This window comes from Oculina patagonica, chromosome 14 (assembly GCF_052425735.1).
Source record: "Oculina patagonica isolate OP01 chromosome 14, crgOcupat, whole genome shotgun sequence".
NCBI lineage: Eukaryota > Metazoa > Cnidaria > Anthozoa > Scleractinia > Oculinidae > Oculina > Oculina patagonica.
In genome coordinates this window covers 7714009-7731148 of record NC_135771.1, presented here as the reverse complement: position 1 = coordinate 7731148, position 17140 = coordinate 7714009, and the positions used below count along the sequence as shown (strand labels likewise).

Below are 17140 nucleotides of genomic sequence, written 5' to 3'. Positions count from 1 at the left end.
TTTATTCTTGCACTTCGGACGTGAAAGTTGCATTTTTCTGCTTTATCCGGATATAGCATCATTGACCTCAAAAACTAAACTCTTTCCACTAAAAGATGAAAATGAAATACCGCCCCAATCCGATTAGTACCGCTGGTATGTCAATGGCATGCGCACATTCCTTGTGTAAGTCAGCCTTTCCACCCACATAACTGAAATCTTTCCGGGTACGGGTGTTGGTAGCCCCTGAAGCCACAAGCTAAAAGCTGTTCTAACTCGCTGTCCTAAAAAGGCGCAGAATCGTATGCGTGCCCGGGGAAGGGAGACAGACGTACTCAGGAAAAAAGACAGAGTGATGAAGACAACGCCGAGATTTAACACCTCCGAAAGTACCCATATGACTGATAAATTTAAGCCCTCAAATACCCCGTATTAAACATCATAAAAAGAACTTATCTTCTTCAACTTAAACTCCCCCCAAAAAGCTCCAAGAGCACAAGTCATTCAAACTTAATATTCTCCATAATCGCCAATTTTTTTATTACCTATTACAAAATCCCTCTCACCACCCCGTGCTCCGCACTCTGTCCACCCCCCCCCCACCCCCCTCCCCAAAAAACCATCTTCTGCGGGCTAGGGTGGTTACGCATTTTCGACAAGAAACCATCCCCCCTCTCTAGAATTAAGCGAACAAAAATAAGTTTAAGGAAACCCAGTTTACGGCATTTTTGCGGCCGACAACGAAAGTCAGCTAAAATTATGATAAGTTGGACAAGTTCAATATTCTCGTTCGCACATGTATAAATTCGTTGTCCGTTATTGCTGTCCTTCTAGTAGCCTTCTAGGCTTTAAAACTGATAGCCACATTCATTCGTGAGCTTTAGTTATCCTAGCAGAGTCGTGCAATTCATCAGGGAGTCTCAAAACCACGAGTAAACACTGTCACTTAAAATAGTCTTCTCCAAAATACGTATACGTACACTTCATACTACGCGGGGAAATAAAATTAACGTACAGGAAATCCTGGCAGCCAGTTTGGACAGCTCTGTGATGAGATACTTATCACGATTGTTTTTAAATTAAAGAGATCTTCAACAACAGTTTTCTATGCTAGAAAAACACCAAAGAAGTAATAAATAAACCAAAAATAAACAATAATGCATGGTTACGACTGAGGAAGAAGACATAGTATCAACGAGAAACAGTTATAAAGATTCGCCATATTTTTTTTTCACAGCCGCTGTCCTTGAGTTGTTGTTTATAAATTATGCACTGGTCAATGTTAGGCCGCTGGCGGGGAGGAGAGGCCGGGCAAGGCAGGGGATTTGACAGCAATTATTTGCCCGTAGTGGGGACTTTTGACCGTTAAGTGACTCTTTTGAACATCCACAAATCCCCTAGGGTTGGGCATTTGAACAGAAAGGCTCAGCTAAGTTTAAATGCCCGGCCTATGCCCGACCTCCCCCACCCCCCCCCCCCCACCCTTTTCCCAGCGGCTTAACATTGATAGGTGCATTAGTTTATCTATCTATGCCTGTTTGTTGCGCAAAAGAAACAGGTGAAAGGAAAATATAAACGAGAAAGATAACTATAACATACAGGCGAACCTCTTAATACGGACACCCAATGGACAGGGAAAAGTGTCCGTATTATGAAGGTGTCCGTATTACAGAGGTAGAGTTTATTTGAATTTTGGTCTCTTGCGGACCAAGGGAACCGGTCCGTAATAGGAAAGTGTTCGTATTATTGATGTGTGAATAAGGGTCGAATAAGGGGAGGTTCGACTGTAATTAATTTTCCTTGTTTTAGACTTGAAGCGGTATTTTGATCGCGTGTTTGTCAACTCCAATAACTTTCCTTGGAAGCCGAGTTTCTACGTAATTCTTTCTCTAATTGTACATTTGAAGATTAATTAATTAATTAAATTAGTGTCTATTAAAAAGTCTAATAAATCGATGTTGTAGTTCACTTTCCTCAAAGAGCAATCTTGCCACTTTCAGTCTAAAAAGGCAAAACCTCTGGCTAAACACATACAGTGGAAACCCGATTTCTCGAAAACGAAAATTGGTTCGAGAGATCGGGTGTTCGATCGAGAAATCGACAGTAAAATAGAAGTGTTTGATCAAGGGAAAAAGAAGACCACTTTTGGCTCGAGTTATCGGCAAGTTCAAGGAATTGAGGGCTAATCTGAGATTCGCGATTCCGCTGTACATGTACCGATGTACCTGTTCGCGTACGGGACGTGAGACCACATGTGGGGAAAGCTCCCCCAACCCCCAACTCTCTTTCCCCCTCCCGCTATTAATATATTTTTGTTGTTCCCACATTGCAATCTGACAGCTTGTAATATCTTTGTATGTGAGTGGTTTATGGTTTATCAGGGTTCTGATCATGGTGTGGCGATCCGCCAACCGATCTGAACTTTATATGAACCCCTAGCCCTCAAAACCGCTGAACGTGAATGACGTGAAGTTCATTTGCGAACTTCCTTGGAGGCCGGAAATTCCCAATCACCACGCAATTTGGATTGGCGCGGGCATCGTAACCACTGAGCTATGTTGAAAGATGTGCGGAGGTGCAGTCATTTGTGTGACATGGACGTCAAGACATGCAAGAAGATTCATTCTTTGAACGCAAAAATACACAAGGTGATGTCAGAAAAGAAGGCATTTTTCCAAAGTAAACTACGAGCCAAATAAATCCCTTTCGACGCTAGGCAGGTCTTTTTATACTGAACAATTTTTTCCTGCCATTCAACGAGTTTTCCTTGATAATTTTGTATCAAAAAGGGGTGAAAAAAAGGTAAAGTTATTTGACCTTTTCATCTATCATCCCGCGCGTATCATCCCGTTTTCAAAACTGAAGTATTTATAGACGAATTTGATTGATGATTTTTCACCCCTGCCTCACAAGTGCAGGCAGACAGTCTGGTTTTTGATATTCAACAGTTTCTAAGCTGTCATGGATTAAATGCGATAAATATTAAATTTGTACTTTTAAAAACAAGAGTTTTTTCACAGTTTTTTATAATCCTCTCGATATAAATACAAGTTATGTTGACTTGTCGACTTTGTGTATTCTTGAATGTTCTGGAGGTCCTTGAGATTTGATAGGTTTGTTTGTGTTTCGGCCTATGTCACTTCCACGTGAAATGTCAATCAAATTGAACATAAAAAACCTATTAGTGGATTGAAATACAATAGCCTTCTTGTGTTCCCCTTTGTGCGAAGCGCAGACCTTGTCGAATTGTACATTGAAATTATTGTCTCCGAACAAACGAATCAGTTTAAACCGTAAAAGCTACACAAAGAGTTATGAGGATAAAGTCTTTCCTAGTGTGGGGATTTCTTGTAATTTCATGGATGAGAGGCGCTCAGGGAGCCGTTCACAGAGGTAAGATTTTCGAAAGTGTTTTGCGTCGCTAGCGTGCTAATGGAATCACATACCGAAAGGAAATAGAGAGATGCTTTGGTATTCGGCGATTTTTTCAGCAGAATTCGCAAGTGGGAAGCTCTAAAGTTGCTCATTCGCATCATTGTAGCTTCGGTAAATCACTGCAACTCTTTGTTGAGCTAATGTTGGAGCCTCTAGGAGTAATAATCGAAGAGCTATTTTGTCTACGGTCGCGCACCGCCGTCTCGGCTTCGGCGTTGAGAATATGACCCGATCAGTAAGCTTGTCTGCCAATATTTGCCCACTGTGTCTACATCTCTCTCTTTACTTTCAGTTTGTTAAAATATCAACACTGGAAATGTCTTAACTACTAGCATTTGAAAGGCACAAAGCTCGGTAGCTTCTTCTAAAAGGCTTCACTCATTCGAGCTAGCGTTGTATATTTCTGCATGTTTTTATCATTATTTGACAGCAAACGTACACTCTTGTTTATTCAACAAAATTTGACTAGACATAAAGCTACTTTTGCTTGCTTTTTTCTCTCCAAAAGATTTAATTCAAGCTTGTATTTTTAATCTTTAGCATTTCACACAAGAAGGGGAATTTCACTAAACAGTGCTTTAGGCTATGCGAACAAGCGTGACTCATATCATAACCGGTTGAGTGTTTTGAAATCGCAATTCTTTCTGTTGCCGCTATCTTTCTACTTTTTAAAGCTCGGTTTAAGCTTATAAATAAGTGAGCATTCAGCAAGAATAGTTTGCCGTTCCAGTCGAAATTCTATGACTAAAACTAACTTCTTGTGGAATGGCCGATTCAGTAGTTCGAATTATGTCGAATTCAGTCCCCCTTTTCAATATTTGCACTTTCTTATTAGGAAATTAGAAATGTAACCAACAATTATTACTTTTTACTTTTTCGATCATTTGTTTGCTTCGTCCATTGTGTTCAATATTACTGGTTTTATGTGGGTTACCTAATTTGTGTCGGATCCTAAGTAATTGGGTTTCACACAGATACCGGTAATCTTGTGACAAAATATCCCTTAGTCGCGCGTCGCTAAAAGGAAATTTAGCGCCGCTAAAGAACTTATCAACAAAAACTTACATTTCAATTGATCATGTTATCAAGGCAACAAAAAACAAAAAAGATTCTAAATTCTAGCGTGTCGATACTAGATAAAATACTACTCCGGCGACTTCTAGCTTTTCTTCAAATTTAAGCTCGTTTCAAATGTTTATTCAACAACGAATCTTTTGTTGTTTACCGACTGACTTAAGCGCGCTGAAATGTACGTTTTTACGTAATTATTCTGTAAATTACGTTTTAACTCGGGTTCATTTGATTTCTGTTCGTCTGAAACGTAATTTTTACTCGCATTCTGAACGAACTTATCTCTCGAGAGCAGGTTTTCACCTGCAAGAATGCCCGCCTTATGGCGAAGGAAAATGAGACATTCGAAACACGAAAAATATTTCTTGAGTTAGTCAGTGTTATATTTAATTCGATGAAGTAAGTTGTCTCGCTTTTAGAGACAGACAAAATACGTGCTAAGTAGCTTACAACATTCATTACGGTTTAAAAACTAGCAGAGATCCTTTTTAAATGAAATTCAAAAACTGAATTTTGAGACTGAAAAGTTTTATTTTTTAAGTAAACAAATTTCATATTTCATGGGGACCCACCTATTATAATTGGCAGTTAATTAAGAACAAAGCTAAGAAAAGAAGGGACAGTTTAACCACACACAAATAATCCAATTAGGTCTAAAGGTTTTTTTCTCTTTCACTTTATTTCATATCAAACAGTAATTTTAGTGTCTAAATTATGTTTTGCATAATTTCTTTAGGGCCATATTTTTTTGCATTCTTATGCAATAAGTCTCGAATGTGGTACTTTGTTTTCTGTTGTTTATTCAACCATCTTGGAATTCTTGCTACCTTATTACACAAAATTTTCACGACATCAAATTTTTTGCATCTCAGTTGTGAAAAAAGTGACTTATTTATAAAGGAATGAAATGTTAAAACTGAATTATACCAAATTCCTAAAAATTAAGTATTGTGAAATATTGTGCTTTCCCCCTTTCCGAACAATTTAAAAGTACTGAGTTATGTATATAAAAAAATTGGTTGCAGGTGTTTTATTCTACATTTACAGTTTTCACTTAGTTAATTATTATCTGTATTTATTTGACTATCTTTAGTATTTATTTTGATTTTTAAATTTACATTATATCTTATGGAAAGATTTGTTCCAAACCACTAATTGAAGAGACACTGTAAAAGCCCTATTAAGTCCCTCCTGGATCTTGGAGGGTGGGGAGGGGGTAGTGGCAGAAAGCTGATTTCAAGCTATAGTGTGCATAAAAAAAGATGTCTGTGTTTTGGTTTTATCTTGTGGTACATCTGTAATGTGTTTCAAATCATGAAAATAGATATAGGAGAAGTTTCCTGTTTTAAAAACACTTTCAAAAAAGGAACTGCAAAAATAAGAAATAAATAAACAAATCTCATGGTGCAAATAACATTACTATTCGGCTAAGTCAATCCAAAAAAGACAACATTCCCTGTTTAAGAAGTCCAGATTACTTAAGACTCACAAGCTTTGTGCACAATAACAATTATTAATTGAATTGAAGAAGGTGCCAGTCCAGAACAATGGTTATTTAACATGTAAAAATAACAACTTTTATAAAAATAACCATTTGGCATCATCTTTTCAGAATGAGACTATTCATCTGTTAATTGTTTTCTTGTTCAGAGATTTGCTCTATCCAAGTTTTTTGTTTGGGCGGGGAGGGGGGGAGGTAGTCGTTTCACATAGCTTGTACTAACCTGCAATTAAGGGGACTGGAGAATTGTCATATTTAAAGTGAAGCTTGTATTGAGTTTCATGAAACACTGCTTTTGACACTGGCAGTAGCTAAAGTTTGCTTTTTTGGGAGTAATGCCATCCACTTATAATATTTTAATAAAAAGAACTTTATGTCTCATTACAATACATTTTTTGTAACATAGTTTTTCTTTGTAATCTTTTCAAATTTCAGGCTACTGTAATTTGCAAAAAAAAATTGCAAAGGAAAGACTATTTTACAATAAAAAAAAATAAAATTTTTTTTTATTTTAAGTGGATGGTATTCAAACTTAAGCAACTAACAAAGGATGCTAATTTGAATGTGACAAAAAAGGTTTTGATTGGAAAAATTGTGAAAATAATAATTACTCCCAAAAAATACAGCAAAGGACAATATTTTCTGGACATACCATGAATCAGGATAAAAGCACTGTTACATGTAAGCTACCTATACAACTATACAATTCTCCAATTCCCCTTCTCTATTTAATTTCCCCAAACAATTTTAACAAGAAAATATTTAATTTACTGACAGCTTTATTCGGTACTTTTGTCTGTACGTTAGCTGGTAAGTCATACTTCTAACGGACACTTCTATAAGACGGACACCTCTCTAGTACGGACAATCTCAGATTCCCCAATAAAATTCTCATATTTTTTTTAGAAAAAAACCTCTATAATACGGACCCTCTCTAGTACGGACCGTTCACTTGGTACGAAAGAGACCAAAATTCATATAAACTCTCTCTCTGTAATTCGGACACCTCCATGATGCAGACACTCTTTTCTCGCCCTTAGGTGTCCGTATTAAAGAGTTTCGACTGTACAGTCGAACTCTCTCTTAGCGGACACCTCTTTAAGACGGACACCTCCATAAGACGGACACCTGGTGATGGTCCCTGACGCTTTTCAGTCATTTCACTGTAACTAAGCTCCCTAAAAGACGGACACATCTTTTTCTAAGACGGACAACGGACACTTTGAAACCGTCAAAGTTTTGAAAGTAGCAAACCGCGAAATTAGCGATAACATTTACGGTTGTTTTCTCCAAAAGTGTGATTCCAAACTCAAATTTGACTTGATATTAAGAAACCAAAGAAAATAAAACAGATCCAACAAGCTATACTAAATTGATCTTATGTTTATTTTAGATTATCCATGTTCCAAAGGCAATATATTACTGTACCTCTACATTTAATGGAATATAAATTCTTTTCAATATATAAGATCATTTCTCATCGTCTTTATTGATAAAACAGACTGATTCCTTCCGCGAAATTATATTTTAAAACATTTTTGCTTTATTAATAATAATCGGCGCACATATCATAAAAGTTTTAGCTACTAAAAATAAACAATACCCCGAAATCTGCGACCCTCGAAAGTATTGACATTAAAAGCTGCAAAATCCGAAATTTCGGTCGGTTTACACGGAACGATTTGGCCCAGTTTTTGTAAGAAAATGAGTGCGCAGTAAAAATCGTCTCGATTTTTAACAGTCTGTTGCAGTGCCACAGATTTTAGAAATCGGGCCGATTTTTATTCTTTGCAATTCAAATAAGGCAAAGAAAATCGCGCCGGCGAATTGCAGCGTGTAATTTGCTAGGAACAAATCGAGCTTACAAATTTTAGCGTGTCGTTATACTTTTAGAAGTTTCGGTTTGATTTAAGTACAGCCGGTCCGCTTTTCTAAGCCCCACTTTCTCATCAAACCATTTTACGGTCAATGTAATCGAAATGAAAAGATTAATGATTTCTACCGATTGTGAAACAACATACCAAATAACTGATAACCGCATTATAAGGTCACAGATTTACAAGCAAGAGTTCTACAAATTGCGACTTGTTTGCAACACTGCACGTTCAGAAAGATCTATGACGATAGTACCATTGAAATAAAACAATAGTCGAAACGTTTATTGATTCGGTGGGTTTACAAGCAATGTCCCACACCCTAACACCCTAAAAAGTTGTGTTTCTGCTCTAAAAATTCTACAAATCAGGACGGATTATGATTCACTAGCAAGATTTATACCGGCCGTGCAGTTTCGCCTTCGCTTTCCTCGCGTTGGAGAAGAAATTATTGATTGAACAACAAGTGTATTTGTCAAGAAAAGTCTAGTACCGAATCGAACTCTCTTGCGTGTGTGACTTTTGTCAGGCAGTAATGTTTGTTCCAGTTTTCAAAACAGTCAAGCCAAAAGAAAGGGAACAAAGTAAATATGTCAGTGAAGTCATCGTGGTTTATTTTAGGTCACGTAGCATACGACTTGAACACAAAACTGTGATATGAACATTTTAAACGTACTCCGTAGGTCTTTTCTTGCCTCTAAGTTAATCGTGAATGAAAGTTTGGTTTCGAAAGTTCTTTGCTTATCAACGCAAGGTCGTAAAAATCAAAACACCGCTAAATAAAACCGGATGAGATGAGCTCGCATCTCGTCACGATGTCTGAATGAACGGAAAGGTTTGTTTATCAAGGATTAGTCAGAATGGGCTCTCAAAATAACAACAGGGAAAGTTCTAGCATACTTTTGATAGTTTAACGATCAAGTCATTAAAACTCGTGCGCTGTAAAACTTGAAATTTCACAGAAAGCTTTATCTATCTAAGGCAAACAACGATTTGTACGGCATGAACGTTTGAGTCTTTTGTTGTTGTAATCGCAATTTCTGATCTAATTTTGCCTGTTTGTTTGTCACCTTCGTTCTAAGAGAGACTCGTTGTGTCATTCGTAGCTAAATTACCATTTCAATGAGAAGCGTAGTATTTCTCACACCCAATGTTTGTATTTTCCGGTAAAAGATGATTAAAATTAAATTTCTTTTCTGCGCTTTGACAAAAGAATGCGTAGTTCTGTGAATATGAATAGACGTAGTTAGATTCGAACAGAAAATGTGCTCAGTTCCTTCGCTTAACATTATTGCCCGTTTGGGCGCCATGGCAGTTTTAGTATACATCACGCAATCGGCATGTTTTGGTAGGTATAAAGACAACTCTTTTATGGCGTTAACTATTTTAACTTTTGAGTCGTTTGATTCTTTTCAATTTAGCATGACGACAAGATAAGATTTCTTAACGTAATTGAAAACCAGATTACGTATTGTCGACTTTTTCATTGATTTTTACCATTCCCTTAAGCCCGGGCCAAACGAGGATGAGAGTTGATAAGAGTTGACTGTAGTGAGAGGTTTCGTCCTCTCATCGACTATCATGAACTCGGGCCAAACGAGAACGAGAGTCCGTCAAAGTCTTATCGTCTCTCGTGAAAGTTTGAGAACGTTCAAAGTCGTTGAGAGCGCAACATGAGAGTGCATGAGAGTCGATAAGAGGGCATGAGAGTTCCATGCCAAACGAGAGTGAGAGTTTGAACTCTCATCCTCGTTTGGCCCGGGCTTTAGCGAAACCCCGCTAGCTGGCGGGAAACGTAATTCTATTCTGCGTAACTCTTTTAATAAATCTGATGTTGTTGTGCTTGAAAAAATATCCCATGCAATTTGCGGCTGTTGCCAAGTTTTCTCAGTTTTATTTGTTTCTGTTTGCTATACGGCATACTTTCTGAGCAACCAGCAGATTTTTTTAAATTATTGACCCGGTTTACGTTTTGTTGTCCCAGCTTTAATTTACGAAACAGCTTTTACACTAAAGTCAATGATACGTACACGGTTCAACATTTGTTGAGCAACAAATGTTGCGACTGCTTTTCAACAAATGTTGAACAGTGTATCATGTAATGTTTAATGTTGAAATATTCCATTCACTGAACATGTTGAACGTTGTTAAACTGAATTTGAATAGAGCCTTCAACAAGTTGGAACATTTGTTGTTTAAAAAATGTTGAACAGTGTATCATTGGCTAAGACAGCTAAAGATTGGCAGATTGGCTTCAGCCAGCTAAAGCAGGGCTCGAGACTAACTTTTTTGCTAACTAGCCAAGTGGCTAGTAACAGCCTTGATTTCACTAGTCGTCTAGCCAAAACTTATTTTCTACTAGCCACAAGTTTTAAGCATAGTTCTTCTTTTAAGGGGGGGGGGGGGGGGAACAATGTGCGATAATGTTTAAACCTTGAGCCGTAAAATGTTCCTTAAATCTTCATGTTTTTTTTCTTACAAAATTGGGCTTTGTTCTTCACTATAAAAATTGTACATGTACATGCGTTTTTGTCAACTAGCTTGTTTAAAGCTTCGCATTGATGCGGTTTCTTGCCACTAATGCCTGATTTTTTCACTAGCCATTTTGGCTAGTGAAAGGCCAAAACCTACTGCCAAAACTGCATTTTTACTAGCCTTTGGCTAGTTGGCTACCGTTAGTCTCGAGCCCTGAAAAGCTTATAGCTTTAATTCTCACCGTGTCTAAATAAAGGTTATTTACTGATTAAGGTAATTTATAATTTATTTAGATCAGTATATTTTAGGAAGTAGACTGTTATGACTGAGAATGTTATGCTGAGCGCGTATTTTTACACTTCTTAAGGCCAGTGAAAGAACTGCGTAGCGCCTTAAAATACTGTAAAGCCAGGAGCTGAAAACGCTAGTGAAATCGCAAGAATTAAAGATATCTCTACCTGCAATTTTCAATATTTGTATACACTTTTGTACATGCGCTTATGCTTACATCGTTAGTGAAAACCGGCCTTTTTCACGCACCAGGCTTTAGCTTTCTAGTAATTATTATAAATTAATTACATTTTTTATTTCATTTCAGTAGCTTGTTCCAAAGCTCTTGGATTGGAGAGTGGCCATATTCAAAATAATCAACTGTCGGCTTCTTCACAATTTTCCCACCAAGCGAGACCAGCGCTGGCGAGATTCAACAATAACGATGGGTAAAAAAATGCTTTGATGTTTATTATTTGTAGTCGCTAGAACGCTTCCACGCTTGAAACAAACTCTTTGGAATGTATCAGATATTTCCAATTTCCTTTTTTTTAAATAATATTAAATAATAAATAAAAATTGTTTGAAGACGGTACTTTCGGTGCAACGTACCTTATTGTTACTTATTTTCGCGGGAACTTAATTTCGCGAAAATGGAACTGGCACATTTCGCGGGACTTAAATTTTCGCGATTTGGCCAAAAAAATATGTTTAGAGGAACTAAATTTCGCGTAAAGTGTTAAAAATACTGGTCTGCATCAATAAAAATTGGCACAACTGATTTTAATTCTCCACAGCAATAGTTTCCAATGACACTGAACAGAACCACATAACAAAACAAAACTTAAAAAAGTTTTAAATCTTCCTTTGTAACAAAGTAGAGCTAGTTTGACGACTGTACCAAGATAATTATGTAGTAAACTGTCGGCAACGTTGATTAATCATATTGAATCATATAGAAGGGTATAAAAGTTCGCGTTGTTATTTTTCGCGGGTCTTTAATTTCGTGATTTTTTGAAAATCGCGAATATTAAGTCCCGCGAAAATAAGTTACAATAAGGTAGCCTGTTACTGGCGTGCGGTTGGTCGGGAAGCAGCGCGAAAACGAGGTTAGTGCGAAGAACGTCGAGTGGAAAAAATGGCAAGAGGTGTGGGGCGAGGGAGCATACACACACACACCTTCCCACCCACCCCCTCCCTTACTTTTCGCTCCACGTTTTTGCGTTGCTTCCCAACTAACCAAACGCCTGGAACAGGATTGCTAATGTCGGGCGATCGCTACGTTCAACTTCACGGTAATTTTCTCTCAATTTACCGAGATGGAATAAATATTACAAATTCATTCTAAAGAAGTGCACGTGTTGGTAACCCGAAGAGACGAGATAAGCTTCTGTTTTCAAAATCATGTAAGAAACGCCTTTTAACGCCGTGTTTCTTAAATGTAAACCGAAACTTTTGGTAAATTTTCATTTTTTAAACATTTTCTTGGACTAAACCAGGCTAATTATTGCGAGAAATGGCTAGATGGATGTAAAATCTATGAATTGAACAATACAAAGGCAGGAGGTAGATTGTCGAGTATAGCCCCTACTTTCCGGCGGATTGTTGGCGGAGAAGTGAAAACTCGAACAAAGAAAAGCTGTGGCGTCCACATTTCGCGCCGCTCTGATTCCCTTCGTTTTTTTTTTTTTTTTTTTGCTTCTTGGTCTAAAAACTGGGGGTAGGGGAGAAATGAGTGCTTGTAGTCGAAGAGAAGCTGAGGTATACAGCTGCATGAACTTCTGTTTTTATCTTACAGCCTTGGCGGATGGTGCCCCGATAAAAATGATAAAAATCCGTACCTTCAAGTAGACCTCCTGACGCCTCACACCATCACAAAACTGGCAACTCAGGGAGCCGACAGCAGCTGGGTTGAACAATTCACCTTAACCTTCAGTTATGATAACATTAGTTGGTTTAATTACACAGTCGACGGTAAAATTAAGGTAAGTTTAAATAGTAAATTTATATTACGGTGTTTTAATATTAGTAATAGTAATTGGACTGAGTGGAGTACAATTCAGGGAGTAATCGAGCGAGTAATTTCAAAAATTACGAGCACGATTACTCTCTGAATTGTACGACACGAGGTCCAATTACTAATTAATCGTATCAATAACAAAATTCGAGGTTAGGAAGTCTTGGAGAACCTTTTTTTGTGCGAAAAAGTCAAAGATAAACTCAACTGGTTGTGCGAAAAGCAGGAAAACAGCAAGAAAGAACCCATTTAAATGTGCATGATTGACGCGCGAATGGCGTAGGTGTCCAATTACAGGTAAAAATTGGATACCTGTTATTGGACACCCACGTGATCGCGCGCCGATTACGCGACAAATAGGCGCGCAGAACCAATCAAAATCGAGAATTTAGTTATAGATACGATTACTTACCTTATTGTAGGAAATAAACGCAAATACCCAAAATTCGCGTTAATTTAAGCCGTGTTGATTTTTGTGAGCGTTAATTTCCACGTCATTATTCAAGTGCAGCGTTAATTTCCGAGGCATTAATTGCACACCAAATTCTAGATACTGTCCGATTTCATACAGCAACTAGGAAACAATTACTTTCTCTCTTCTGTACACTATTTTTGAATCTTTAAGCCTTACAGATATAGGGTCGTTGCGTGACGATCAAACGAGCGTTGCGTGACGAACCAAATTACAGCTGCAAATGAAACGTATGAAGGTACACAACTACATACTGCGTTATTTTCCCAGTTTTTTAAGGGCAACAAGAACCAATATATACCAAAGAGGAATAACCTTACACAGCCGCTGACAGCTCGCGCTGTTCGTTTTCACCCCGTGGTTGATCAGTATTTGTCATCCTGTCTAAGAGTGGAGCTCTATGGGTGCCAACCAAGTGAAGGTTAGTAGAACACAGATTAAGACGGAATCCATCACAGGGCTCAAAATAATTTTTGTACAGTTGCCGGTCATGCTGACCGGCCAAACAGATTTTAGCTCGGTCACTTGTCGTTTCTGACCGGTCAAAATATTGAAAATAGTAATTTTAATCTAGCACTTGTTCTTGCTGTTCGTTGAATTTTCTTCGTTCGTATGGTATAAAAAGACCTGCTATTTATTCACTGTTTTGGCTGCAAATTTCTTGAATAAATGGCTTCTTAATATCCATGTAAGATGTGATAACAACAAGTCAATTAACTGAGACAAAATTTGAACATCTCCGACGTTGTTTTCATTAGAACTACATAAATGCCTTAAATATAAATTGGTATCAATAATGTTATTCTTTTCTTGTCACCAGTTATTATTTTAAAAGTCATGTATGTGACCGATCAAAATGAGCGGCAAACCCAAACTTTGTACGGACAAATTGTAATATTGAGCGGACATTGTCCGTTGACCGGCCGTTATTTTGAGCCCTGCATCAGGAAATCGAGTAATATTAACTCAAGTTAGACAAAAACCGAGTACCAGAATAATTTAAATTAAGCTGTGCACCAGTCGAACTATTGTAATTTGTTGACTTGAGAAGTTTTACGCTCGGCCTTACGCTTCGTTCGTGCTCTCCAGACTAAAGTATGAACCAACTGTTAATTTCTTATCATAGCTTGAGAAAATTAGTTTCATCCTTACAAGAACCATGTCTAAACTAAAAATTAAATCTCACGTGTAGGGAAACTGCCTAGCTGTCGACAACCAAAAATTTAGCGTTTAGTTGTCGACAACGCGCCTCACACACTACTTTTTTCAGGCCATTCCACTAAAATGTTTCGTTTCCCATCGCCCGACCGACCCATTTTTTTCGAAAAGTAAAAAAAAAAAAATGCAGATTCACTAGTCCAAGAAGCAAGGACTTCAATTTACAAGCACACAATTGGTATGATGTGATGTCTGTCTTTAATAGACATCGATACTACGTTATTTAAGGGACGGTTCATTTTTTATGAGATAGGGGGGGGGGGGGGGCTGGTGGGATTTGAGGGGGGGCCATCCGAAAAAATTTGGCTTTAAAGGGGGGGCCAGCCAAAAAAATATGGTCTGTAAGGGGGGGTCACTAAATATAATTGTACTTTTAAGTGTTGTAAAGAGGCTTCTGTAAGAGTAAAAAAAAATTGCCAGAATGCCCAAAATAACATTCCTGAGGTTCTTAAAATTCAGTTTTTCCCGGGGGAGCATGCCCCCGAACCCCCTTACTTTATTATGTACCAAATGCCATTAACTCAACCCAACAGCTTATTGGTTACAAGTGCAGACAACCCATACTAACAGACGACATCCACAATAAACAGTTGAGGCAATGCCAGCTATTTGGGATGTGTTTTTTGTACACTGATAAATTCTTTATTCACAAGGCTCGATATATTTTAATTTCACTTGATTATTGTTTTTTTTAGGGGGGGGGGGGGGTCATCGCAAAAAATTTGATTTCGAGGGGGGGCCAGGCAAAAATTTTCGATGAAGAAGGGGGGGCCATTATATATAACAGTGACTGTCTATCAAATCCCACCAGCCCCCCCCTACCCCATAAAAAATGAACGGTCCCTAAAGACTGTTTAGACATTTGATAAGGAATAACGAACGAAAAGATCACGTTTTCGAGTTGACTTTGTAATCAGGCTTTCTAACCTAACAGCCCAGCCTTTCACCCAGAACCCTTGAAGTGTTCATTCATTTTTTCTTTTGCCCGACCGACCGACCCACCATCACAAGAGACGGGGCGATGGGAAACTAAACATTTTATTGGGATGGCCTTAGTTGTCGATAACATTTGGTTGTTGATATGATGATATCAAATAGCTGTCCGATGTCGACCTCCAAATGTCTAGTCTGTGAAGGCCCAGGCGCAAACATTGTCACTGAAGGAAACATCTTAGCCGCAAATGCGGCTGTTTCGATCGCGATTTTAAGCCAAAACTGCCCCGTTCATTCATTTTATTATTCATTTATTTATTTCTTTATTTTCTTATCTATACATGCAAAACGATCATTTGTACTAGCATTACAATATCATCTACAGCTAAAGTTAAGAAGAATAAAAAAACAACCAGTTTTTCATCTAAGAGACTTTCTTCTTTTTGCTTATCCTTGCACTCATAACAACAGATTGTAACACGCCAGTTGGTGTTGAGACTCGCAAAATCACAGACCAACAGATGTCAGCTTCATCCCACTGGAACCAACATTACGCCTCCAATGCTAGACTCAACAACCAGGCCAGTATGGGTCCGTCTGGGGATACTATTTGGGGAGGATGGTGCACAGATAAGCTTAACAAGAATCAATATTTGCAGGTAAATGTGTAGACTGTCCTTTGTAAATGTGCATGAATTTCAAAAATTTATACTACAGCTAGCTGTTTCGGGAAAGTTTCAGTCGGGGGAATAAGTGTCAATTTTTGCAAATCTTCGTTGAAGCACTCGAAGAAATTCCGAATTATTTCATCCAATCAGAAACAAACGCGAGTGCTCACGAGTACACCGAAAGCAATCGCGCGTACAAATACGTCATGTTGCTTAGCAACTTCTGGGACGAAAACCGCAGGCTCAGTCACTTCTCGGAGAAGTGATGTCGCTATCAACTGGCACTAGTTCCCCTGACTGTAACAATCAATGATTTCGTCTGTCTTTTGATGCAGGTTGATCTTGGACGGGTGCGGTCTGTTTCCGGTGTAGAAACTCAAGGCTATATGTATGACATGTTTGTATCCAGTTATAAAGTGAACTACAGTACCGACGGATTGACATGGCAGTCATACAAGGAGAGAGGAGACAGCAGCAGTAAGGTATGTAGCCTCCTACGCAGACATCCTTTGGGCTCGTCACGCGTTTCCCCCCCCCAAATTGACGTCAGCTCTGGTTTTCGGCGCCTCGAACTTTTCTAAGAATTTGACTTGAGAGTGCACAAACGTTTGTAAGAAATTATTATAGAAATAGTACGGTGAAAGAAAATTTTAAACTGGGAAACTCAGTGAAGATCAATTATCAAATTTCCCATCCATATTAAAGCTGCGTATAAACCTTAACTTTCCATGGACGGCGTTAATATTTCGCTTTAAAGCGAAAGATTTCGGTAAAATTAAGACTTTGTATGGGTAATTTTGGCGGGAATTTCGCGGGAACTACGTACGCGCACGGCGGTTAACCAATCATGGCTCGCCTTTTTATTTCTGGAAAGTGGGACTTTGACCTCAACGCTAAAAAAGCTGAAACGCTCGATCAAAATAATGCAGGAAACATCAAGCTTAACGCGTTATACGGCACAGAAATCTCTCTAAAACAAATCTGTAGGAGACTACAAGGTATGAGAAACCGATCAACGTCAACAAATTGTGTGAAAAAAAAAACTGAAAATGTAGGAGGATCAGCTGTCTCGGTGACAGAAATTGAACAGCGAATTTTCATTTCAATTAACACTTAATGTTGGTGTTTAGAGCAGTTTTCAATTGAGTGTCGTAAAACCAAAACCAAAGTAATTACTCTGGCCAATCACAAAGGACACAGACAATCCAGTGAGCCAATCAAAACTCG

At 38.2% G+C, this 17140-nt stretch overlaps 1 protein-coding gene across 4 annotated transcripts in view; it reads left to right on the top strand.

The window, feature by feature from the left end:
• The first annotated feature begins 3194 nt into the window (after positions 1-3194).
• The window catches only part of LOC144639380 (uncharacterized), a 29959-nt gene continuing 16013 nt past the window's right edge, over positions 3195-17140 (top strand). Inside the window, exons 1-6 of one of the 4 annotated variants that reach the window (XM_078498693.1) lie at positions 3195-3372; positions 10937-11054; positions 12404-12590; positions 13365-13515; positions 15717-15904; positions 16249-16395. In XM_078498693.1, the coding sequence (XP_078354819.1) occupies positions 3294-3372; positions 10937-11054; positions 12404-12590; positions 13365-13515; positions 15717-15904; positions 16249-16395 (870 nt within the window). In that variant the 5' untranslated portion in view covers positions 3195-3293. Of the gene's footprint in view, positions 3373-9111; positions 9209-10933; positions 11055-12403; positions 12591-13364; positions 13516-15716; positions 15905-16248; positions 16396-17140 lie in introns of those variants that run through there. The other 3 variants (XM_078498692.1, XM_078498690.1, XM_078498691.1) reach the window with 3 other exon arrangements.